This window comes from Castor canadensis, chromosome 9 (genome assembly GCF_047511655.1).
Source record: "Castor canadensis chromosome 9, mCasCan1.hap1v2, whole genome shotgun sequence".
In the NCBI taxonomy this organism is placed as follows: domain Eukaryota; kingdom Metazoa; phylum Chordata; class Mammalia; order Rodentia; family Castoridae; genus Castor; species Castor canadensis.
Genome location: NC_133394.1, coordinates 100468708 through 100495806, shown reverse-complemented (window position 1 = coordinate 100495806; position 27099 = coordinate 100468708). Strand labels below are relative to the sequence as shown.

General features: G+C 35.4%; 1 protein-coding gene across 1 annotated transcript in view; it reads right to left on the bottom strand.

Moving 5' to 3' along the window:
• Positions 1-27099, bottom strand: part of LOC109674930 (transmembrane protease serine 11F) — a 115760-nt gene that overhangs the window by 56581 nt on the left and 32080 nt on the right. The window contains exon 3 of the mRNA XM_020151792.2: positions 724-875. Within this exon, the coding sequence (XP_020007381.1) occupies positions 724-875 (152 nt within the window). The remainder of the gene's footprint in view (positions 1-723; positions 876-27099) is intronic.

Below are 27099 nucleotides of genomic sequence, written 5' to 3'. Positions count from 1 at the left end.
GCAGAGAGTAACTTGATTTATGTTTCTGTCTCATGATAGTCTCAGAAATATATATTGTCACACCCAATAAAAACATGTAGAAAGGTAAGCTGGGAACATTTCTTCTTTAGAGGTCTTTCAAGTGTGGTTTTATTGTTGTGAATGATGAAAGTCCCTAATGTTTTAGAGAAAGTCTCAGTCATCTGTGATGACTGTGATACACACAAGTCAAGGGAAAGGTAAATGAATTTTACTTGATTTTTTGGCTTATCTGTGATGCTATGGATTTTAATTAGGAATTAATTCTGATCTTTTCCTTCTTCCCCCAGTCATGAATCAATCTGGTTTTCTTTCAGAAATAATGCATGATGAGTTTTTTAAAGTTATTTTTGAAGTAACTTCTTTTATATCATGAAATTTATTGAGGTTAAATCATTAATATATTTATTCTGAGAAAAGTATATAAACTCATCTCCCATAGTCTCTTTTATCCTTTTTTTGGAGGTACTTCTTTATTCTTTTAGATATTTCTACCAATGGAATGTATTTTTTTTAGCTTTATTGGATGGAAATATGTAACACAGAGCCTTGCATAGGAGTATGTTAATTTAGCATCAATAAAAGATTAGTAGTCAAAATATTAATATCATGCAAATTTCTTTTTTTTTTTTTGATACAACAAAGAATTTCAAGAGACTAAGTCATGGAGTATTTAGGCAATAGAAATGTTACCTGGCTACTTACCCTCAACAACAAAATGGGTAACAATGCCAATTGCAATTCCTATGATTGCTACAATTGCCACTGTAAAAAGAGCCAGTCGTATAGGATCCCAAAACGGTTGTCTTCTTTGATACTGAATTCGTTGGTATTCAGCTTCTGAAATTTCAACTGGTCTGTCAAAATAGAAAAAGCAAATAAAACAGTAAAACAATAAAAAGCCCATTATGGGTATTTCCACTTGCTATATTCCTTTATGGAAATACTCTATGTTGCAAAATAACACAGGATTATTTAAATCTTGAAAATAACTTTAGGCTCTAATTTGTATACCCTTCCCCAACACCACAACCACCAATTTTAGTTAAAGTTCTACTGATGTTAACATTCAAGTGACAACTTCTTCCCACTTCATTTTATATGACATACAGGTAATTTAAAATTCTGATAGTGAAACACAAAAGGCTCACTTTTAAAAATTGTAATTTATGAATATTTTATGTCATTTTAATAAGAAATATTTTAGCAACAAAGTACATATTATTCTGACCAGTTTTTCTGAGTTAAAAATAAAAAATTTTAATGCCATTTTATATTAAATGACCTTCAAAATTCTTATTGACGTGTTTTTAAAGTAGCATAATTACTTTAGAAGACTTGATCATGGTTCTTTCATTTCATTAGCACCTTCCAATGGAAAAAAAAGAGAAAAGAAATCATAATTTGCGTGTTGTGTGTGAGAGCACTCCAGTATTGAAGAGCACCTGTTATTTCCATTTGACTCTTGCCCATTTCCCCCAGGGCCCTACCTCCTCTATCTGCAGTATCTTATACTGCTTAGATTATCTTTCTATAACTTGAAACTTTCTATTCATTTACTTCACCTCCTGAAACCGCAAATAAGATTCAAAATTGTGATATTTGCTAAAAGTTTTATGCTTTTAATTTTATTCTAAAAATGCATATTATGAATTTTCTTTCACTACATGAGATAAGGGGGAAATCCTCAGAATATTACTTATCATATTAAAATAATGTTTCAGAAACTATTCTATATACCTAGAAGTATAAATATTTTAAGATATTCTCTTTGTCTTTAGGAAGCTTACATTTTATAGGGACAGAAGAACACAGAAAGAAGTTACTATATATGAACTGTGCTAAAATAATTGTACAAAAAGAAGCAGCAATTAACCCTTTTGGAGGGCACTGTATATCAGGAGATTTTGAAAGGGAAACACTAGTAAAACATTAATGAGTGAGTATCTATGAGATGGGAAAAAAGCAAGAATTGAGGAAAGGTAGGGATGTGAAAAAGATTCATTATTAATAAGTAGTATTGGAAATATAAATGTAAATAAAATGAGACTTTTTCTTTAAAGATTATAATCTACAAAGCCTGCAGTCCTGTTTCAGCACAGCAATACTGGAAGAACATAATAGAGCAGGTCACTATGCACTTAGGTGCTCTATGGGAAAGAAATATGAAACTGCTGTTCTAAAAGCAGCTTACTTAGAATGCTGCACAATGTTCCTTGCTAGGAAAATACTATGTGCCTCATAGGACTCCTTGCTATCTTGAATAATTCTTATTTTGGAGCAAAATTCACTATTGCTCTAATGATGAGAATTAAATTTTATTAAATTTAGCTGGGCCTAGTCATACAGGTATACAATCCTAGCACTGGAGAGGAAGCCTGAGGCAGGAAGATTGTGACTTTGAGTCCCACCTGGGTTACACAATGAGTTCAAGGCCAGCCTGGACTGCACAGAGAGACCTGTCTTGAAAAACAAACAAACCAAAAACAATAAAAGTTATTAAACTTCTGGGGATGATAACCAACTATTATATCATGTAACTGATGCAGCATAGTAATGGACACTTTTTTCTTCTACCATAATCATATTTAATTTTAAATGAGTTTATTCTGTTTGATGCTCAGTTGTTTTCAGAGTGGTATAACTGGAATGCTACTTTTTGTCTTGTGTGTAAATTGAAATAAGTTTTACTGAAACTCATTTCTGCATTTTGAAGTGTAACTGTCAGTAACAGTACCCAGATGCCACCCAAATTGTTTCATTTGCTATGCAGAAGCTTTATAATTTGATAAACAATCCTATTTGTCAATTCTTGCTTTTATATCCTGAGCAACTGGAACCTTATTCAGACAGGCATGACCTATGCCTACATTTTCAAGTGTTTTCCCTTAATGGTTTCAAAGTGTTATGTGTTACATTAAGCTCTTTAATCCATTTTGAATTGATTTTTGTACAAGATGAGGAATAAATAGCTAAGAAATAGCTGCAAAGATTTTCTCACATTCAGTAGGCTGGTGATTATTTTCTTTACCATGCAGAAGCTTTTTAATCTGATGTAATCCATTTGTTAATTCTTACTATTATTTCCTTAGACATTAGAGTTCTATTCAGAAGGTTGCTTGTGCCTATATCACGAAGCGTTTCCCCTATGTTGTCCTGTAGAAGTTTCAAAGTTTTAGATGTTATGCTAAGATCCTTGATCCATTTTTGAATTGATTTTTGTACACAGTGAGGAATAGAGTTCTAGCATCAGTCTTATACATGAGGATATCCAGGTTTTTTAATACCATTTGTTGAAGAGGCTATCTTTTCTCCAACGTATGTTTTTGGTTTCTTTGCTAAAAATCAGATGACTGTAGCAGTGTGAGTTATTTCTATTCTATTCCATAGGTCTATGTATCTGTTTTTGTGCTAGTACCATATTGTGTTTTTTAATATGGCACTATAATATAACTTAAAGGCAAGCATTGTGAAACTTCTAGCATTGCTCTTATTGCTTAGGATTGCTATAGCTATTCAGGGTATTTTATGCTTCCATGAGAATTTTAGGGGTGATATTTCTATTTCTTCCCTTTTTTTGTGGAACTGGGTTTTGAACTCAGGGGTTCATGCTTAAAAAACAGGTGCTATACTGCTTGTTCCACACCTCCTGTCCATGTTGCTTTGATTATTCTGGAGATTAAATCTCTTGAACTACTTGCTGGGCTGTGCTTGAACTATGATTCTCCAGACAAGTAGCTAGGATTACAGGCATGAGCCACTGGTGCCTGGCATGTTTCCATTTCTGTGAAGAGCAAAATTGGAAATTTGGTGAGGATTGCATTGAATCTGTATCCCTGAAATATAACCAACTTAATCATGGTGCGTGATTCCTTTACTGTGTTGTTAAATTCATTTTGTAGTAATTTATTGAGAATATTTGCATCAATTTCATGAATGAAATTGGTCTATAATTTTCTTTGTTGTTTTTGTGTCCTTATCAGATTTTGGCATCAGGATAATCCTGGCTTCATAGAATGAGTTCAGTTGAATTCCTTCCCTTTCTATTTCATAGAATAGTTTGAGGAGCATTGGTGTTACCTCCTCTTCAGAGGTCTGGTGGAATTCATCAGTAAATCCCTCTGGTGGTCCTGCATTATTCTTTGTTGGGAGACTCTTTATTAATGCTCAATCTCATTGCTTGTTAAGTGGTTTATATTGTTAATTGGTTTATATCCTGTGTCTCACAGTTTCTGGTAAGATGTGTTTTCATTTTTATTTGATTCTTTGAATTTTCTTATTTTCCATTTATTTCATCCAGGACCCAATGATCATTCAAAAGTTTATTGTTCAGTCTCAGTAAGGTTTTTATATCTGTTGTAGCTTCTCTTGCTGCTGATTTCTAGTTTTATTCCATTGTGATCTGGTAAAATGCTAGAAGTTATTTCTATTTTCCTTTGTTTTTTAGACTTGATTTATATCTAAAATATGATCTATTTTGCAATAGGCTGCTGAAAAGAATGTGTATTCTGTGGCTATTGAGTGGAATATATTTCATAGTTGTCTGTTAAGTTTATTTTATCTATAGTGTCATTTAATTTGGACATATCTTTGCTGATTTTTTTGGATCTAGATTACTTATTAATTAATTAGTATTAGTTACTCATTAGTTTAGTGAGAGTGGAATATTAGAGACTTCCAGTATTACTGTGTGGAGATCTGCTGGCTTTATTTTTATTTTTATGCTTTTACAGTACAGAGGCAGGCATGCGACTGCTTGAGCCATGTCTCCAGTCTCCTTCCCTTTTTTACTAAAAAAAAAAAATCTATTAAGAGAATATAGCACTTGGCTGGTGGTGTGCCTCAAGTGGTAGAGTGCCTATCTTGCAAGTGCAAGATCCTGAGTTCAAATCCCAATACTGTTAAGAAAAAAGAAAATACAACAACTGTGAACATATAGGCACCAAATTTCAGTACAACCTATTTCATGAAACAAACTTTATCATAACTAAAAACACCAATAGAGACCAGCCAAGGCAAAAAGTTTTTAGTTTGAAGTTTGTTTTGTTGGAGTTAAGTATAACTCCTACTTACAACTACTACTTCTTCCTTTTGGGCTCCATGTGCTTGGCATATCTTTTTTCTATCCTTTCACTTACAGTTTGTGTTTGTCTTTGCAGGTGTCTCCTGCAGCTTTCAATATCCCTTTCCTGTCTGTATACTAAATGTGTTTACATGCAGAGGTTTTTTTCTTATCTTGTTTGTTTGGTGTCCTAAAGCCTCCTGTTCTTGGTTGACCATCTCTTAAGATTTGGAGAATTTTCTGCTATTATTTTATTGATTATATTTTGTATTCCTTTAAATTGTACCATTTCTCCTTCTTCTATACTGATGATTCATGAATTTGGTCTTTTAATGTTATCCCAGTGGCATTTTAATGATGCTCCAGAGGTTTTGTATGTCCTGTTCATACTTTCTTACTTTTTGTCTTTATCTGAATTTTCTAGTTCATCAACCTTGTCTTCAAACACTGACATTGTGCCCTCAACTTGATCCAATCTATTTCTAAGGCTTTTAACTGAGGTTTTTTTTTTTATTTATTGAGCTTTTCATTTCTAGACTTTCAATTTGTTTTTAGACTTCCTTTTTCTTTACTGAATTCCACTTTCATATCCTCCATTGTATTCATTATTTCATTCAGCTGTGCATTTGCATTGTCTTTTAATTAATTCAGCTGTTTATTTATATTCTTTTTAAAATAATTCAAGTGTTTATACATGACCTCTTTAATTTTGTTAATCATGGTTATAATAACTTCTTTTGAATTCTTTGTGATTTTATCCACTTCACCATATTACAGTCCTATAGAATTGCTGTTTTTTGAAGTCATGTTGTCTTGTTTTATATATTCTGTGTATTTCTATGTTTGAATTTTTACATCTGAGACCAAGAGTTCATTGGAAGTATTTACTCATGTAATCTTTCACTCGAAGTTCTCAATGTTTAGGCAGGACTGTGTTCTTGCAGAGTTGAAGTGAAATTTTGCACCACTGAACTGGTGGCATAGACCAGTAGCCAAACACTCACCATGTGCTCAGGGATAGTGGCCTGATCCTCAGCACCACTCAGAGGGCAGTAAACTACTGGGGTCTTTGATAGTTCCTAGTGCAAACTTGGTGCTATTTGTGGGCTGAGGGCAGGACCAGTCAAGGGTCTGTTTCTGCTTCTGGGCTGTTTTCACTTTAGAAGCTTCCTTTCTTTGTGTACCAGGAGCCACTGCTGTCTGCAAGGAACTATTCAGCCTGTTTGCTGGAAAGGTTTATAGTTTTTCCACAAGCCTCTATCATTTTGTGCCTCCAGGAACAGTAAGTATATAAGCCTAAACATGTTCAATGGGGGCATCAAAGAATGAGAGTACTGAGTTCTGCACTGAGGGGGCAGAGAGAACTGGAGGGATTCAGGCACTCCACCTGTTGATCTCATTTCTTTCAGTTGCCACCTAGCAGTTCACCATCTTGTGAAAGAGAGGGGGCTGGAAAAATCACCTGATTCACAGGACCCGGGCTCAGGGCTAGCATTCCCACTGATAGCATACATGCACACTTGGTAGGCAGCTTTCAGAATTTGTTCTCATTACTTTTAGACCCCCATCCATCTATTTGCCACCTTGTGGGAGAGAGGAGGCTAGGAAAATCATGTGGTTCACAGGACCTGGGTTCAGAACCCTCAGTCCCTCAGTCTGCCCTGGAAGCACACATACATAGCTAGGAAACTACTCTCAGAGAGTGCCTGTCTCAGTGCTTTCAGACCCTGCTTAGCATTTCACAATCCTGTGGGAAGGAGGAAGCTAAGGAAAGCATGTGCTTTTTAGGATCTGGGCTCAGGTGTTTCAGTCCCATCTGATAACAAACACAGCTGTGAGGTAGCTCCCAGGAGCCAAGCACTTTGACAGTCACAGGCTTGGTAATGTTTCTGCAGAGGTCCTCTAGTGATAGGACTCACTCTTTGTCAAGGAGTGTAGGGTCATTGACCACTCTTCTGCTGCTCACTGCCCAAGCTCCCTGCTGCTTAAACTTCTCAGCAGATGCATGTGACACTCTCGCTTTCTCAATAGCTACCTCTCATGGCTGTCCACCCAGACACTATGGCAGGATAGCTCCAGACTCCCTGAGCCATGACTGTTCCTTGTTTTCAAGTACTCAGATTAGATAAGCCTCAAATAATAAGCCTTGATGATGCCTTGCTATAGTTCCTTGAGATGGGAGAGTGACAAGATGCATTTTCTCTTCAAAGCTAGCCTGCCTCACAGGAGGAGTCACTGTCACACCAAATCCATGCACTATGTTTAAGGCTTGTGAGAAATGTGGGTTTTATCCTGCAACTAGAATTGCCAGTGTGTTGCCAGGGCCACCTGGTTTACCTTGTGGTTGCATCTTCAGCACCTTTGTCACTTTCTGGTTCTCTATGCTTTTCAACTGTCCTATAACCTCTTTTGTAATTCCCAATGTTCTTCCTCTCTCTCTCTCTCTCTCCTTAATAATATAGTCTCCCCCTTCTTACTTTAACTCTTCTCATTCAAGAAGTCAAACAGAACAAGCACCACATCTTTATACTTTAAGTATCTTCTCTATAATACCTTTTCAACATAGAAACTCCTGAGCAGGCTTTTACTTGTAAGTAAGGAACCAGCAGGCAGAGCAGTGATTACAGTCGTGAGCCATTTATTCTTTCTCTATACAAAGGCCTCAGATGAGGTGTGTGTTATTCAGTATTACGTCATGTCACTGTGACAAAGTACCCAAGACAGTCAATTTAACAAGAGAAAAGGTAGCTAGACATGGTGGGTCATGCTGTAATCCCAGCATTCTGGAGGCTGAAGTAGGGAGACTTCAAGTTCAAGAAAACCCTAGGCTACATAGTGAGTCCCAGGCTTCAACTACATAGTGAGACTCTGACTCAAAGAGAGGGAGAGGGAGAGAATGCACATGTGCTTGGAGGTTTCAGTCTATGGACAGCTAGGCCCATTGCTTTGCACCTATGACAAGGCAGTACATCATGTATATGATAGCCAAAGCTTATCTCATGGGAACCAGGAAGTTAAAGAGGAGAAGGGGAAGAGATTGGAGTCCCACAATCCTTTGAGGACACTACCCCAATGACCTAACTTCCTCCCACTAGGACTCACCTCTCAAAGACTCTATTAACTCTCAGGGAGTAAGCTTTTAACACATGGGCCTTTTGTATACTGTCAAGAAACAAACTGTAGCAAGGCAAGAAAGGCTGAGATATAGGCAGGTTACGTTTTGACAATGAGGATTGCTTCTTCTGAGACTGGGTGGAGTTATGAATGTATTTATAAGTCTGAGGGTAGATACTTTCTGGACTCCTTTCTTGATTTTACTGAGGACTCAAATAGAATCACAGAATTTACAGTAAAAATAACCTACAATTAATACACTTCAACCACGAATAATTAAATCTCCTTTATCATAAGACCACCATAATGCCATCCAGACTATTCTCAAAACTCTTCCTCTCTAACTTCCCAAGGAAGTGCCTCTCACTTTTGATTAGCCTTAAGATGCTTTCTTAGCCTGCCTTACTGAAGTTAACTTCTGTTTTACTAGTTTTATTTCCTTAGGAATGTAAAAAAATGAATCTAATCCTTCTGTCCATGCAATTTATTCAACAAGTTATTGATCACCTACTGTTTACCTAACACTATTCTAGGCACTGGTTATTCACTAATAAACAAATTAAGGTCCCATGTTGTCAAATAAATTATACTCAGTTGTACATTCACAGTTCCTTCTACCAGTCAGTGAAATAAATAGGTTATATCCCCTTACTGCTATAGGGAAAATGATAGGAAGATTTTTGAGATAGCATTTTACATGCATCTTTCATAAGTTGACAAATATGACTAGGAATGATGTAGCAGGTGAATTTAAATGAGAAAAGCAAAGTTTTGTGGGGACTTTACAAGTTTGCTTTTGTTCTATGAGAACTTAAAGATTTCATTTTCATCAAATATTTGACTTAATCAACCTAGGAATGTCTCTCAAAATTAGAAACAGAGAGCCAAGAATTTATGTTGAATAAGTGTGCATATTGGAGGGCAGAACAGGTCCTGTCTGAGGGGTTGGTTCCAGTGGGAGGGAGGATGATGTGGGGAAAGGGTGTGGGAAGGTGAATAAACTACAAATACTGTGTACACATGTACACAGTAAATGGGAAAATGAGACCAGGAATGGGGGAGGGGGAGACAAAGTAAAATGATGGAGAGGTGAATTGAAGTAAGATATATTTGATATATTGTAAGAACTTTTGTAAATGCCCAAGTATACCCCCAGCACAACAATAAAAATAAATAAATAAAAATAAATTTGTGCATTACTTTGACTCAGTAATATAAATGAAAAAGGATGAGTTAGTCAAAAGTTTAAGTTAAATGAGAAGTTATTTGGGAAGTATTTTCTAAAGTGTGACAATATTATTTAACCCTTTATGATCATCCTTATATGAATTTCTTTTTTTATTGTTTATACATTTATATATATATATATATATATATATATATATATATATATATAATACATTGTTTGAGCTTCTTCTCCAACCTGCCCCCCACACCCCTCCCCTTCTCCCTTACTCCCTGGCTTCCAGGCAGACAAAGAATTTCTTAATGGGTTTATTTGTTTGTTTCCAATTTCATTAAAATGTTACATGGAAACACTGTGTAATTCATTTGAATTTGGTGAAGTGAATCAGATAACTGATACCATCAATATGAGGATTTAAATATCTTACTATCCTTAGTAACAAAGAGTGTGAATAACAAAATGTAAATTAAATGTAATACCTCCTTCTATATGCAGCATAAATATTTATGTGCTAATCAGATGTTCTCACATCCCTAAGGTGAAATTCTTTTTTTTTGTCTTACACATGTCTTAATACATTTGTATTCAAATTGGAGCACAAATACACATTAGATGTTTTGCTTGGTCACAGTCCTCTCTACTTCTTGCCAAAAACCCTTAATTTATTGGCATATCCATGATCAGTAACATCTCTTTAGGATGGGTTAACTGGGGTTGAAGATCTTCCTTAACACACACACACACACACACACACACACACACACACACACAGAAGTGACAAGAGAGAAAAAAATACAATATTTACTTTTCAAATGTAACCTTGAATGCATAAAGGAAGCTGTGAATCTCAGCAATATCCACACACTGAACCCCTGCACAGGGTTCAGAGTAGAATTAAATCATCATGAATGGACTGTTTTTCATTTTGGTCTGCTCTGTGGCAGTTAAAAGGCATACAGTTATTTTCTGAGAGATTTGAGTTGAGAAATAATGTGACATAGTGTTTTAGAAGTCTAACTTACTGTGACTTGAGGCAAAATATTTTCCAGTGTGCATTACTTTTTTATTTGCAAAAGGAACATAATAACATCTACTTTATAAGTTTTTTATGAAAATGGTTTTAACATGCTGTGCTATAAATATCATTACTAATATTAAAAGGCTATTAAATCACTAATTTTTATTGAAAATATTTAACTCCTAGGAATAATCAAATCTAGAAGTCTATGTTTTTTAATATGACTATTTTATTTTTGTTCTTGGTTCAGTGGAATTCTTTTCTGAATTCTTATCCAATTTTCTTGTTTTTTAAAAATAAAATGACTGTAATAGGAGTCCAAAGATGGGAATGGTGAGTCTAACTCTGTAAGGATTCTTCATACATACAGAGTTAAGTCTCTTCAAAGTAACAAAGTTCATCCTGCACTTCAATCTCATTCTTATTAATGTCTTATTTAGGTTGAAGTCTACCAATTAGAAGCTGTCTTTATACAAATTCCATGTTGTATTAACCATGATGCTATACCATAACTAAACATCAACACTATTACCCCAAACAGAGCTATTTTCTCCTTATCTTTTTATACTCTACTTTTCCAATTGAAGTTTATACATTTGCCATCACAATCTTCACTCTTCTTAGTTTTATGGTTTCAAAATTATTTCTTCTTTTGTGTTGAATCTGTCAATAAGCGCATTCTCTTTCCAAAAATTTGCTACTCTTATGATAGATAGCTCAAACATTCTTGCCTGCTGCTTTAGAGAACATGAAACAGATCACCCAATTCTTACTGATACTACCAGATACTATTAATTATTTCTGTATATCCTCTTGATAACCTTAAGTTTCTTCATCTGAAAAATGAAGAAAATGGACTATAGAGAGGTTTACAGATAACAAATTATGTGCTGAGACAGTGCCCGAAAGATAATAGGGAGGCAATAAAAAAGTATTTAGTCATTGTTATTTATTATTTTAAACCAATTAATTCAATGGAACTCTTCAAATGCCATCTTTGAGAAGAGGGTTTGAGTTTGTGATTCATTTTATCTTAAATTCGCACAAAAACTATGTCCAATAATTTTTAATAGTCTCATTCAATGGTAAAATAAGTAAGACTTTAAAAAGATAACTTGGGTGAGACAAGTTATCTTTGGGGAGGATAGCAGTTTGGGGCCAGACAAGGCAAATATTAATTGATACCCCCCTCTTCAAAATAACCAGAACAAAATTGTGTGACTCAAGCAGGAAAACACGTGCTTTGCAAGTGTGAAACCCTGAGTTCAAACCCCACTTTTACAAAAAAAAAAAGTGTAATGGAGAAAAAAAAAGATTAATACACATTTATAGTTTGAGATGTCAACATTCTTCTCTCAGTGACTGATAATGTAACTACACAAAAATCAGTAAAAAACCAGGATACTTCAGCAACATTATCAACCACTTGGATCTAGTTGACATTTATAGAACACTCCACCCAACAATAGCATAATACACATGAGATGCTTACCAATAAAGAACACAATCTCATCAATAAACACACCTAAGTAAATTTAAATCAAATTAAATCTTGCAAAACATGTTTTCTGGCCATATAAATATTGCACTACAAGTTGTTAACAGAAAAATATCTGGAAAATTTCTCCAAATATTGGGAAGTTAAATAACTAACTTCTAAATACCTTATGAATTATAAAGAAGTCACAAGGTACTTAATATGTTTTGAATTGGAAAAAAACATAAAATTTTGTGGGTCCTACTTAAGGCAATACTTATGGAAAAACTTATAGCTTTACATTTTATGTTAGAAAGTAGCAAAACAATAATCTACACTCTACCTTAAGACACTGGAAAAAGAAGGGCAAAGTAAACCAAGAAAAATAGAAGAAAGGTAATAATTAAAAAGAGCAGAAGATAATGAAATTGCAAACAGGAAAACAATAGAGAAATCAATTTAAACAAGTTAGTTCTTTGTGACTATACATGAAATTGATAAACCTCTATAAATTAAAATTATAAAAAAGAAGGAACAAATTTTCAACACTAAGGTATCACTACAAATCTTTTAAACAACACCCAGATAACAAAGAAAGAAATGGCTTTTTCTGAAATGTACAAACTACCAAGTCCATTAGAGAATATACAGATGTATATACCAAAAAAGTAACATCAATTTAAATGGACTCCATCAGAAAATAGAAAAGAAAGAAAAGCTTTTCACATATTTTTTGACTCTAGTATTAACCTGATAACAAAATCAAACAACACTTTGTTTTTTAAAGTTAGAAAACATGCCTCTAAACAAAGAAGTAAAAAAAAATCAACTAAAAAAGAGCTAATGAAATTCAATAATACCTAAGACATATATACGGCATAAAAGCTTAATTTAAAACTAGGAAATCAATCATTATATCTTACCCAATTTATAGACCACAAAACAATGAACCAAAAAAATGATAATTTCAATACATTTAGAAAAATAATTTGTATTCAGCATTAATTCTTGATTTAAAAACTTTCAACAAAGTAAGAATTGAAGAGAACTTTGTCAACTTGATAAAGGTCTTCTAAGAAAATCCTAGTGCTAATAAGTATGACATTGACTGCTTTGCTCTAAGATTAGAAACAAAGCAAAGATGTCTTTTCTTATCACTTTTATTCATAGTGGAGATCCTAACCAGTGAAATAAAGGAAGATAACCACATAAAAACCGACAGAATAAGAAAGAAAAAATTGCCTTTACTAATATACTACATAGAAAAATCTCTGAGAACCTACCAAAAATTTACAAAGATCACAAGACAGAAGATCTATATAAAAAATCAAATTATTTCCATACATGCACTGAACAAATGGATATTGACATTACAAAAGCAGTACCACTTATAATAGTATTAAACATCATGAAATATGTATCTACAAGCCTAACAAAATTCATAAAATTCTTACATACAGAAAACTTTAATATATAAAGTTTTAATAAATATGAGACATATTTGTATATTACAACTGGAGATGTATATTATGTTCATTGATTAGATGAACAGTGTTGCTAAATTTGACAAGTCTCCCCAAATTGAAGTATAGATTCTCCATATGTGACAACTGTCAATCAGAAAATGTGAGTCCTTCAATTTTTTTTTCAAAATTATTGTGGCTATTTCAGGACATTTTTCCATATAAACTTTATAGTTTTGTGTTGACTTCTCAAAACAGCCTAAAAGAACTACCACTTACAAAAGAAGATATAGAAGAAAATATGTCTTTGAAGAGGGAAAAGATTTTTTAGGTAACAAATGCACACCTACTAAAATGTGAAATTTTGTTTTAACCTAAAATAACTGTAACATTCATACATTGGTGTTGGGAATGCAAAATGGTGCTTCTAGAAAATGATTTGGCATTTGGTAATAAAGTTAAATATGTGCTTATTATAAAGATTAAGAATTCCTTTTCCTAAATACTTACTCAAAATAAGACATAACTTCAAAAAGACTAGTATATAAATGTTTATGGCAACTTTATTCAAAATCACCAAAAATTTGAAACTCAAATATCTATCAACTGTTGCATGGATAAAGAAACTGTGGTACAAAATGGGATGGACTGTGCCCCAGGAATAAAAAAAAAACACTTAAATAGGAGAGTCCCTTTAGTTGGTTCTATACCCTTCAGCTTCTGGGGGACCAAACAAAAGGAATAAAAAAGAAATTTTGTTTGTTTGTTCTATGTTTGGTATCTGATTTGTGCTTCTATATGGTATATAAAATGGCTTTATGCTCTATCTTAAAGCCCTTTGGGAAAACCATATGGTTTCACACATATGGTGTGAGCAGCAGATGCCACCAATCATGTGGCTACCATGCCTCTTCCAATGGCCCAACTCCGCAGTGGTCATACCTGTCAGGATGATGTTGGGAGGGCAGACACAAAGTCTACCTCATTTTTGTTGGGGCTAAAAGGACAAAAGACTGCTCTAAATTAATATAATTGTGTGTATGATAATTTTATACATTATTCTATCAAGCATTGGGCAAAAAAGTACTTTTGTCCATGGAATTCCAGAAAACAACTGGCTAATTACTGCTGCCAATTTTCAGGTTGTTTTCATTTTTTTAATTGCATGTTTCAATATTTCATGCCTAATTAAAACTTCTGTGCATTATGTGTCTGTGTGCACAAACATCTGTGGGATTAAACTGCTATTAATGGGGGAATGGAGGTTAAAGGAGAATGGTGGAGGGGGTAAATTCAAGTATGATATATTTGTTATATTTGATTTTTTTATTGTTATCTGGGTAGGGATACATTATGGCATTTACAAAAGTTCTTACAATGTATCAAATATATGATACTTGAATTCCTCTCCTCCACCACTCTCCTTCATCCCACTCTCCTGCCATTCCTGGAGTGATTTCAACAGGTATCATTTTTACATTTACATATATGTCTACACAATATTTACATGCTATTCATCCTCCTACACCCTTTCCCTGACACCTTCCGCCTCCCACTGGTACCAACCAAACATGCGACTTTTGGCCTTGTGAACCTAACTAAGTTCACTTAAGATGATGTTCTCCAGTTCCATCCATTTACCTGCAAAATTTCATTCTTCTATGTGGCTGAATAAAATTCCACTGTATGTAAATATCACATTTTCTTAGTCCATTCATCAGTAGTGGACATATTGGCTATTTCAATAGTCTAGCTATTGTGAACAATGATGCAATAAACATGGATGTTCAGGTGCCTTTGTTGTAACCTGAGTCACATTCCTTTGGGTATATCCCTAGATATATCCTTTCTGGATCATACGGCACCTATATTTTTAGTTTTTTGAGGAGCTTCCATACTGTTTTCCATAGTGGTTGTACCAATTTACATTCCCATCAGCAGTGTATGAGGGTTCCTTTCTTCACACATCCTCACCAATATTTGTTGCCATTTGTGTTCTTGATGGTAGCCATTCTAACAGGAGTGAGGTGGAATCTTAATGTGGCTTTGATTTGCATTTTCTTTTTGGCCAGGGATGGTGAGCACTTCTTTGTGTGTGTGGTTTTTTTTTGACTATTTGGACTTCTTCCTATGAAAAGTTTCTGTTCAGTTCATTTGCCCATTTCTTCATTGGGTCATTGATTTTTGGGGAGTTTAGTTTTTTGAGTTCCCTGTATATTCTGGTTATCAATCCCATGTTTGATGTATAGCTAGCAAACATTATCTCCTATTATGTATGCAGCCTCTTCAATTTTGAAACCATTTTTTTGTTGTGAAGTCAATTTCATGTAGTCCTATTTGTCAATCCTTTCTCTTAGTTGCTGAGCCATTTGAGTTCTGTTGAGGAAGTCATTACTTATGCCTATTTCTTCCAGCATATTCCCTGCTCTTTCCTGCACTAGCTACAAGGTTTCAGGTCTTATATTGAGGTCCTTAATCCAGTTAGAGTTGATACTTGTACAGGGTGAAAGGCATGGATGTAGTTTCAGTTTTGTTCATGAAGACAGTTTTCTCTGGAACACTTGTTAAATTAGCTCTCTTTTCTCCAATGTATATTTTTGGTGCCTTTGGCAAAAATCATGTGGACATAGCTAGGTGGATTCATATCTTGGTCTACTTTTCTGTTGCACTGTTCTTCATATTTGTTTTGTTGCCAGTACCATGCTTTTATTGCTATGGCTCTGTAGGGTAGTTTGAAGTCAGGTATTGGGATGTCTCCTGTGTTGCTCTTTTTGCTCAGTATTGCCTTGACTATTCAAGGTCTTTTGCATTTCCAAATGAATTTTAGGGTTGATTTTTCAATCTCTGTGGTGAATGTCATTGGAATTTTAGTGGGAATTTGTTGAATATACAATTTGCTTCTGGTCATATAGTCATTTTTACTACGTTGATTCTACCAATCCACAAGCATGGGAGATCTTTCCATCTTCTGTAGTCTTTTTAAATTTATTCCTTCAGTGGTTTGTAGTTTTCATTTTAGAGGTTTTTCATTTCCTTTGTTAAGTTTACCTAGATATTTGATTTTTTTTAAAGCTGTTGTAAATGAAATTGGCTTCCTAATTCTTCTCAATTAATTCATTGTTGGTGTACAGAAAGATGAATGATTTTTGGAAATTGGACTTTATCATGCTACTTTGCTGAAGCTGTTTATGGTGCTAGGAGCTTTTTGGTGGAGTATTTTGGATCTTTTAGGTGCAAGATAATCTAATCTGCAAACAGGGATAGTTTGACTTTTTCCTTTCCTATTTATATTCCTTTTATTTCCTCTTCCTGTCTTATTTCTCTGTCTAGGAAGTTGAAAAAGAGTAGAGAGAGTAGACACTTTTGTCTCAATCCTGACTTTAGAGGAAATGGTTTCAGCTTTTCCCCATTTAGTATGATGTTGTCTATAGTTTTGTCATATATAGACTATATTATATTGAGGTACATTCCTTGTATTCCTAATTTCATCAGAGCTTTTATCATGAAAGATTTTGAATTTTATTGAAGGCTTTTTCTGAATCTGTTGAGATGATCAAATGGATTTTGTTTTTGCTTCTGTTAATATGCTGTATTACATTTAATGATTTGTGTATGTTGAACCACCCTGCAACCCCGGGATGAAACTGACTTGATCACACTGTATGATCTATTTGATATGCTGTTGAATTCGGTTTGCCAATATTTTATTGAGGGTTTTTGCATCTGTTTATTAAAGAGATTGGCCTATAATTCTCTATTTTTTTTTGTTATATCCTTGTCCAATTTTGGGATAAGTGTAATATTGGCATCATAGAATGAGTTTGCCAGTGTTCCCTCCCTTTCTATTTCATTGAAAAGTTTAAGAAGGATTGGTATTTGTTCTTTTTTAAAGGTCTGGTAGAAATCAGCAGAGAATCTGTCAGGTCTTCGACTGTTCTTTTTTAGGAGACTCATTATTGCTGCTTCAATTCCATTCCATGTTATAGATCTGTTTAGGTGATTAATATCCTCTTGGTTCAATTTTAGATGGTGATATATATCCAGAAATTTCTACATTTCTTCTAGATTTTTTTAACTTATTTGAATGTAAGTTTTCAAAGTAGTCCTTGATGATTCCCTGGTGTTTGTGGTTATCTCCCCCTTTCATTTATAATTTTATTGATTTGATTCTTTTCCCACCTCATTTTAGTCAGATGTGCCAGGGGTTTTCTTATTTATTTTATCAAAGAAACTGCTTTTTGTTTCATTGATTCCTTGTAAGGTTTTTTTCTTTTGGGGCTCTGTTTCACTTATTTTGGCCCTTATTTTTATATTTCTCTCCTTCTGTTTGTTTTGGGTTTAACTTGTTCTTGTTTTTCTAGGAGTTTGAGATGTAGCATTAGGTTATTTGATATCTTTCTGTTTTTAATATATGCTCTCAAGTCTATAAACTTTCTTCTTAGGACTGTCTTTGCTATGTCCCATACTTTCTAATAGGTTATGTTTTCATTTTCATTAAATTGTAGCAACTTTTTGATTTCTTCCTTTATTTCTTCTATTACACATTGATCATTGAGAAATGTGTTGTTCAACCTCCATTTGTTTGAGTATTTTCTGCTGCTGCTTTTGTTGTTAAGTTATATTTTTATTCCCTGGTGGTCAGACAGTAAGCAGAGTTTTATTTCAGTTTTCTTATATTTGTTGAGATGTGTTTTGTGCCCTAAAATATGGTCTGTTTTGGAGAATGTTCCATGGTCTGCTGAGAAGAATGTATATCATTCTGTTGCAGGATGAAATACTCTGTACACATCTCTCAGGTCCATTTGATCTATGATGTCATTCAATTCTAAAATTTCTTTGTTGTTTTTTTTGTCTGTATAACCTATCTATTAGTGATAGAGGAGACCACTGTTTTGGGGTCTATCTGTGTTTTTAAGTCCATTATTATAGGTTTAATAAAGTTGGGTGCAGTGACATTGGGCACATATAAGTTAATACCTGTTATTTCCTCTTGATGTGCTGGTCCTTTCATTAGTATGAAGTGACCTTCTTTGTCTCTTCTGACTAATTTAGGTTTGAAGTCCACTTTATCTCATATAAATATTACTTGCTACTCCTGCCTGTTTTCAGTTACCTTTAGCTTGCTAAATCTTCTTCCACCCTTCCACCCTAAGGCAGTGTTTTTTTCTGTCTATAGAGTGGGTTTCTTGCAAACAACAGCTTATTGGGTCTTCCTTTTTTAATCCAGTGTGCCAATCAGTGTCTTTTGATGGGGATTTGAGTCCAGTAACATTCAGTGTGAATATTGGGAGGCATTTGGTGATTCCTGACATTTAGTTGCTTTTGTTGTTTAAATATTTGTGTGTGTGCAGCTTATTCTATGCTACTCTCTGATTATTTGTCTGTTATTCTCTTGAGGTTTAGTATTTCCCATCCTTTATGACTATGTTTGTTTTTATCTGTGAGTAGTATTCCTTTCAGAATCTTCTGTAGTAGTGGTTTGGTGATCATATATTGTTTTAGTTTCTGTTTATCATGGAAGACTTTCAGTCTTCCATCAATTCTGAATGATAGCTTTACTGGGTGGAGTATCCTAGGACTACAAGTTTTTTTCTTTAAGGTCTCAAAATACCTCACTTTATGGCCTTCTTGCTTTTATGGTTTCTGTTGAGAAATCTGCTATTATTTTGATGGCTTTACCTTTATATGTTATTTAATTTTTCTCTCTTACAGCCTTCAATATTCTTTTATTATTATTATTCATTTACTCACATGTGCACACATTGTTCAAGTCATTTACCCCTCCTTCCCCTTACCCCCACCCTCTCCCCCCTCCCCCTTGCTTCCAGGTAGAACCTATTCTGCATTTTTCAACATCACACTTAATGGTGAAAAACTGAAACCATTTCCCCTAAAATCAGGAACGAGACAAGGGTGCCCACTATCCCCACTCCTATTCAACATAGTACTGGAATTTCTAGTCAATATTCTTTCCTTGTTTCTGTACTAGTTGTTTTATGTATAATATGCCATAGAGAGGTTGTTTTGGTCATGTGTGTTTGGTGTCCTGGAGGCTTCTTCTACCTGAATGGTCATGTCTTTCTTGAGATTTGAGAATTTTTCTGTGATTACTTTGTTGAATATATTACATATACCTTTAGCTTGGGCCTCTTCTCCTTCTTTAATGCCCATGATTTGCAGGTTTGATCTTTTTATGGAATCACAGAGTTCTTGCATATTCCTTTTGCAGTTCTTGAGTCTTTTGTCTAAGAATTCTGTCTTTTCTTTAGTATCAATTTTATCTTTGAGTCTTAAAATTCTGTCTTCCACTTGTTCTAGTCTGCTGGAGTGGCTTTCACCTGTATTTTTTACTTGATTTAAGGAACTTTTTATTTCCAAGATTTCTGTTTGATTCCTTTTTTTGAGATTTTTCCATATCTCTGTTAAACTCCTCCTTCATATCTTGTGCTTTTTCTTTCTTTCATATCTCTTGTTTTAATAATCTCCTTAGTTTCATTTGGGGGTTTGTTTAAGTCCTTTCTGAGTTCACTTAGTCATTTCTGTGTCTTCCCAAGTTTTTTATCTGTGTTCTTTTGATAGTCTTTTAGCTGTTTTTGTTTCTCTCTTTAATCTTCTCCTTTGAGCTCCTTTTTGAGATCCTCTTAAACTTCTCTTTATGATCACTAGACATTCTTATCATCATTCTGCTGGCTTCAACAACTGGGGATTCATTTCTGCATTTTCTACTAAACTTTTTGAATTATTGTTAGTTATCTGAGGGGTTGTATTACCCTGCCTTCTTCTCCCCCTGTTTCTATTTTGTGTTTTGCTCCTGTGCTGTTGAATTGTGAGTTGGGGGTTTTAATTACCTGTTATCTTTCCCTTGACTTAATTACTATGCTGCGACTGGCTTATTCATTAGTTACGTTGTTGTACTATTTCTGTTCCCTAACCTGGACTATAATTTAGCAAGAGTAGATTCACAGATTCAATGCCAGGTCAGTTATTTATATAATACATAAAAAACCCCTTGCTGACATTGCCAATAAGCAGTAGGTATTTGGGGGTAACAGCTGTTTGGATAGAGATAGATTCTTAGTTAATTAAAAAGATAGCATTAGAGGAAGGGGCAGAAAGGAGGGATAGACTCAGGGAGGAAGGGGTGTGAGGTGTGTCTGCTATAGTGTAATATGGACCTAATGTGTGTTAAAGAGTAGTTCAGCTGTTATGGGGGGAGGGTGCTCTTTTCAGAGATTGCAGAGGGATAGGAAGGATGGGGGTAAGGAGTAAACTTGGTATAGTAGACTATTCCAGCAAGTGGTGAGTGTGGAGGAGGTAGGGGCAGTGGGGTGAAAGGTAGAAGGAGGTCAGGAGAGGAAGGTGGAAAAGTGAGGAGAGAACGGAAGAAAAGGGCAGAAAAATAAGTTGGGGGATTGTAGGAAAGTGAGGGAAGAGAAGACTAAGAAGATTTATATTTGGACAGAATGGAAGCGGGAGATATATAAAATGGATTGTAGCAAAAAAAATGAGAGAACATGAAGAAAGTAAAAATAAAGATAAGAAAAAATAGTAATAAAAATAAAAATAATGAAAATGGGAAAAAAGAAAAAAATCAGCTCACTGAAAGTTCTGGACTTCTTCCTCTGACTTCAAATCCAGGTGCTGGTGCTTTTGACAGAGGTTTCTCAGTATCTCTGTCCCTCTGAAGGTTGATATGCTGGATTGTGTGGCAATGGATATTGACCCTGCTTATCAGACAGCTTTGCGGGGGTGTTGGATCAGGGTGTTTGAGCCCAGTGTTTCTTTGGTGTGATGGACCATCTGGTGCAGGCAGGTTCTCTGAAGTGGTCCCACCAAGAGCTGATTTATGAACAGTTGCTGGTCCCTTCTGCCCATAGAGCAAATTGCAATTGAGCTTTTAGATTGCTCACTTTTCAGCTCATTACAAGATTCTCCAAGGTGGTCAAATATGTTGCTGATTTCTCCAGACAGCAGCTGTGTTGCTCCACTCCCACTTATGGTGTGCCAGCTCAGCCCCTCCCCCATCAAGCTAGGACAGCTAAGCATTGTGTCCTGTCCCCACTCCTGTGAGTTAAGCTCAGCTTTCTGCCCACCCCTGTTCCAGGAGTTTGGCTTAGCATTTTGGCCCATCCCAGCCAGGCAGAGGTGAATTATTCTCTCCATCTATGGTGACCAGTTTTGTTTGGAGGGAGGCTGCATTTGCCCATCTGTTGCACTGGTTCCCTCAAAGGCACGTGGATCTGTTGCAGTTTTCTCCTGGGCAAACCAGCAGCTGTGCTGGTCCTAGCCCACAATGGGATTGTCCCAGCTGTTATGTGCAACTAAAGCTGTTTTAAGGGTTGGCAGGTGAACTTTATGTGCACCCTATTTGTTGGTGGTAATTTAGTTAGCTAAATATTCAGAATTACCCAATTCTAGCTCCCATGACTCTACAGTATTTTTCTCATGTCCTGAAGCTCATGTTTCTGCATTCCTCAACTGTCTGCCATCTTGAACTCCCTACCTGTATTTGATAAACTATAGAAACTTTTGTAAGTACCACAATGTACCTCCCAGCACAAAATTTAAAAAAACAATAATAAATAAAACTAATTTGTAAAAACTTGTCACTCTAAAAAAATGGTGATCTGAACTTAGTCATGTCTAACTAAAAGACAGGCATTTAGGAATTAATTCTCAAGCATAACTGAAGGAAAAAACCCAGCAAAAACACTTGTTCCTTCCTATTATTGCTTATACTGCCTCTTCAACAAAATTAGAGATAAGGGCAAAATAGTTTCTGCCAGGTATTGAGGGGGTGGGGGGGGGAGAGGGAAGGGGTGGAGTGGGTGGTAAGGGAGGAGGTGGGGACAGGGGGGAGAAATGACCCAAGCCTTGTATGCACATATGAATAATAAAACAATAAAATAAATAAAGAAATAAATAAAACTTTAACATGATGTTAAAAATGTGGTTGTTTGAATAAAAAGTGCATGCATCAGATTAAGTTGGCTATAATTTAAAGGGTTATGTAAAAGATTTTCTCAAATCAAGATTTAATACACTGATTTAAAGCTAACACCCAAGTCTCTATGTCTATAACAATGAGCTATATTAAGAATATTGTTCTGCTCTTATTAATATTTATAAAAACTGGGTTAAGTGAGAGATTTTTGTTTTATCTAGATAACTACTCATGTTTTCTGCTGATTATTGTCAGGGTTTTGACAACTGAAGAAACTGAATCTAATCTAAATAAAAGTTCCTTTAAGAGTCTGTTTGGTGTTGGTGAGGATGTGAGGAAAAAGGAACCCTTGTACACTGCTGGTGGGAATGCAAGCTAGTACAACCACTCTAGAAAAATATGGAGGCTTCTTAAAAAATCTAAACACAGATCTGCCATATGATCCAGCAATCCCACTCCTGGGGATGTACCCAAAAGAATGTGACACAGATTACTTCAGAGGCACCTGCACACCCATGTTTATTGCAGCGCTACTCACAATAGCCAAGTTATGGAAACAGCCAAGATGCCCCACTACAGATGAATGGATTAAGAAAATGTGATAGTTATACACAATGGAGTTTTACTCAGCCATGAAGAAGAATGAAATCTTATTATTCTCAAGTAAATACATGGAACTGGAGAACATCATTCTGAGCGAGTTTAGCCAGGCTCAGAAGACCAAGAATCATATGTTCTCTTTCATTTGCAGACTTTGGATCTAGAAAAATAAAGCAATGTTGTTGGACTTGGGTCACATAACAAGGGGAGAGCAAATATAGGAAGTATGGGGATAGATAGGAAACTCAAAACATGAAAGTGTTTGATGTCCCCACTGCAGAGGAGCTAATACAGAAACCTTAAAGCAACAGAGGTCAATATGGGAAGGGGATCGGGAACTAGTGAAAAGGTCAGGTAGAGATGAATCAACTTGGGTTGTAACACACTTGTGCATGGAAGCAATGCTAGGAATCTCTCTGTATAGCTATCCTTACCTCATCTAGCAAAAACGCTTTGTCTCTCTTATTATTGCTTATGTCTTCTCTTCAACAAAATTGGAGTAAAGGGCAGAACAGGTTATGCCTGGAACTGAGCGGGGATAGTGGGGAGAAGGAGGGCACTGGTGGCCGGGAGGAGAAATGGCCCAAACAATGTATGCACATGTGGATAAATGAATAAAAAAATTTTTAAAAAAGATTCTGTTTATATCAAGTCTTTCAATGACTCCTCATAACATGGTTTAACAATGAATAATTTTAAGTGACTCAAATTCAGTTAGCACCCTCTCTGTCTGTGATGAAACATATGCAAATCTGTGTGTCTAAGCTTCATCTAAATATTGTACAAATGTTTACAGAAATAAAAACATGTAAGTTTACTACAGGTAAAATGACCAACTGATGGTCTCTCTTATCCAAGATGTATGGCATCTAAGCCTCCTACACATAAAAATGGAAAATAGGGATATTGCCATTTCTATTGTTTATGGTCAGTGCTATTCAGATGGGAGAAGTCTGCCATATGGGCAGTCCTGCTGTTTGGAACCTGGACTACAACTGTTTGTCTTAGCTAGGTAAACATTCTTATATATGTGAAATACACTGGTATATTCAAAAGGGGGAGTATTTGGTGTCACTGGTACTTCCCCCTAATTTGTGGGAGATCCAGGGTTTTGATTTTTGTCAGTACTATGCACTTGTTTTCTTATCTATCCAGAGATTCAAGACTTTACATAATGAGTAAAAACTAAATTAATGCATGGGTATGACATATGTAAAACTGTGATACTAACTGTTGCTGGTGTGTGCTCTTTTCTCCAAGTGGTAAACCTAAAGTGAAACATTTGGGAAAATGCTGTACCAAGCTGGTATTCTCCAAACTGAACTGTCATGATGTTAGTTATTTGCAGGTTTGTGTGCATGTGTTCATAATTGTAATAAGGAGAGAGAGTTTAATGGTGCTAAGGTAATGCTATCAGTCATAATTGCTATCTAAAATGCTGTGTGCTATGGAAATATCTAAACTGTTGTCAATTGTGAAACATTTAAACATTCTAACAATGACTGTTCTGGACATAAAGGGAAAATGTGAAACACAGGAAGGGAAAATATAATTATAATTATATTATATATATTATAATTATATTATAATTATAATTTAATTATAATTAAAAAAACAAAAAAACAATGACTGTTCTAAGTGTCTTTTTTTTCATCTGCAGTCTGGATTCTTATCTGAGGTATTTTCAATCAAATACATGAAAAAATATCTCTAGCAAATACTTATTTTCAAACATTTATTTCTATAAATATTTGCACTTATTGGTAGCTCAGTGGTTGAGTGTTTTGCTAGCATTCATGAGGATCTGGGTTTGATCTCCAGTACCACAAAAATAAATAAATATATAAATATATAAATAATTAGATAAATAAATAAAATTCACAAATATATAAGAGCCCTTACCTCCTATCCAACACTGTGCTGAATTTCTTGGCCAGAAAAATTAGGCAAGAAAATGAAGTAAGTGGCTCATGAAGGGCAGAGGTTTGTCTTGTTCTTCTTTTATATTTTTAAAGACCTTTGCACAGCAGTTACTTAGAAAATCTTGTTGTTGGAAATTTTCAGTTCTGAATAAGAATCATGATGAACCTTAGATTTACAACTTGCCAGCATATTCCACAGGTGAGGAGGACTTAATTCAGTGTTTGATACATAAGAATTAAGAAGAACCATGATAATTCTGAAAAGTAAGTCAAGAATCATTGCTTATATTTTACTTTGCTCCCTGAGACTGTGGACAAAAATAATAATACATGCCAGCTTACAAAGAAGGAGAATAACAGGAATTTTCCACTAGGATTTTAATTTCAGATAATGTAACAGGCAGAAAATTTACTTTTTTCTCAAATATGATCTCTAAAATGTTATTTCCAAGTACTGCCATCATAAAAGTTAAAAAGGAAAATGCTGAAGAGAGACCTAAATGGTGGATTGCTAATAGGCCCCAAAATTCTGAGCTCTCACAAGCCTGAAAGAAAACTTTAGATTTATGGTAGCAAGAGTGGGAGAACCTGGGTTCTTCACCAAGTAAGATACCACCAATTCATAGGCAAACTACTGTACAATGGTTAACCTTTAAATTAGCTTTTTATAGCACATAATAGCCCCAGAAGCCCAGGGACTGCAGCTACCAACTGCCATGCTGGTCTACTGGAGAGCAGTTTTTTTTTTTTTTTTTTTCTCTTTTTCCTCTATCCAAAGAGCAAAAAAAGTGCAGCACAAGAACTGCAGAATGAGTTCTGAAAATGCTTGGGTTATCTTGGACCCACCAAAATTTATGAACACAAACTTCTGACTGCTGCATGCCTGTGAGAGGGCTGCTGATGCCACAGACAGAAACTACAACCCTTTTAGGTGATCATGCCAAACCACCTGCTCTGGCGGAAACCACCTAGTCCTGCACAGGCTGTAGGTAGATTACACACTTCATGGACAAAGCTGTTAACCTAATAAATGGAGGGAAAATTCCAGATCTACCTGGTGGGGGAAGCACAGTACAGCCAGAACTTTCTGTATAAAGTGCTGGGCTGACCCAGCTTGTGTTAGGGAGGGGTGTTCCAGTTGCTACCTGGGGAAAAATAACACATTTGACCACCGTGGAGAAACTGGTAATGAGCTAAAACTAACAGCCCTTCCAGAGAAGAGTTCAATTCCAGCTCCCAGGCTTGCCCTACTGGAGGAGCCACTGCTTACACATCAGCTCCTCATAAGACCACTTTGGAGAACTTACTTATTCAAGAAAGCTGACTATGACTGCCCACTCCCCAAAGAGAGTCTGAGCTGAAAGACCCTGAGCAGGAACCCTTCCCCCCACCCCAAATGTGTCTGGAACAGAGTGATACCATTGATTACCATACAGCTCAGCATCTCAACCCTAAGAAGGGATAGCACCCAGATTGGTAATTGGAGGAAAGTGCTCAGTGCACTCATTGAACTCCTTGGAAACCCATTCCTCTCCATACCAAGGAAGAAATTTCGACAATAAATATACATGTATTATTTTTCTTTAATTTTTTTGTTACTTATCTCCTTTTTCCATTTAGCTGAGTTTTAAATTTGCTTAGCCCTCTATGGTTCCACTTTCTTTTATCTGCTCTGAAACTTTTTTTCACTTCTCTTTTGCTTCCTTCTCTTTCCTTATCTTCCTCTCTTCTCCCTGTCCCCCCCCACCACTTTCCCTATCTCTTCCACACTAACCACTTACCTAATAGTCTTTTAGGCCAATTTTACACATTACTCCCATCCTTCCTAACCCTGTGCTGCAGTCCTTAATAATAACACCCTTTTCCACAATGACTGAACTATATCTTTACAAACATTACAGGCTTGTTACCCCACAACCCCAACGCATTATACCTCAGCTACCCCTTTGCCCTATACCCCCCTCCCCATTTCCTCTTCTATCTCAATCATTTTAATTACCTATATATCAATTTCTGTTATCTGGCAATTCTTGTTATTTCCCCAATACCTGCTATTTATAGAAAATACTACTAAGGGTTTTATGTCCTATATAAATAACTGGTTTGGCATTGAATCTGTGAATTTGTTATTGCTGTTATATCTCCAGTTATATCTCAGGTCAGTGAACAGAAACTTTACAACAACCTAGCTAACAGCTAAGCTAGTCAGAGTATAGAAAGTAGGTCAAGAGAAAGATAACAGGGGATTGAAACCCCTAAACAACTAATCAACAATGCATGAGCACCTAAAAATAG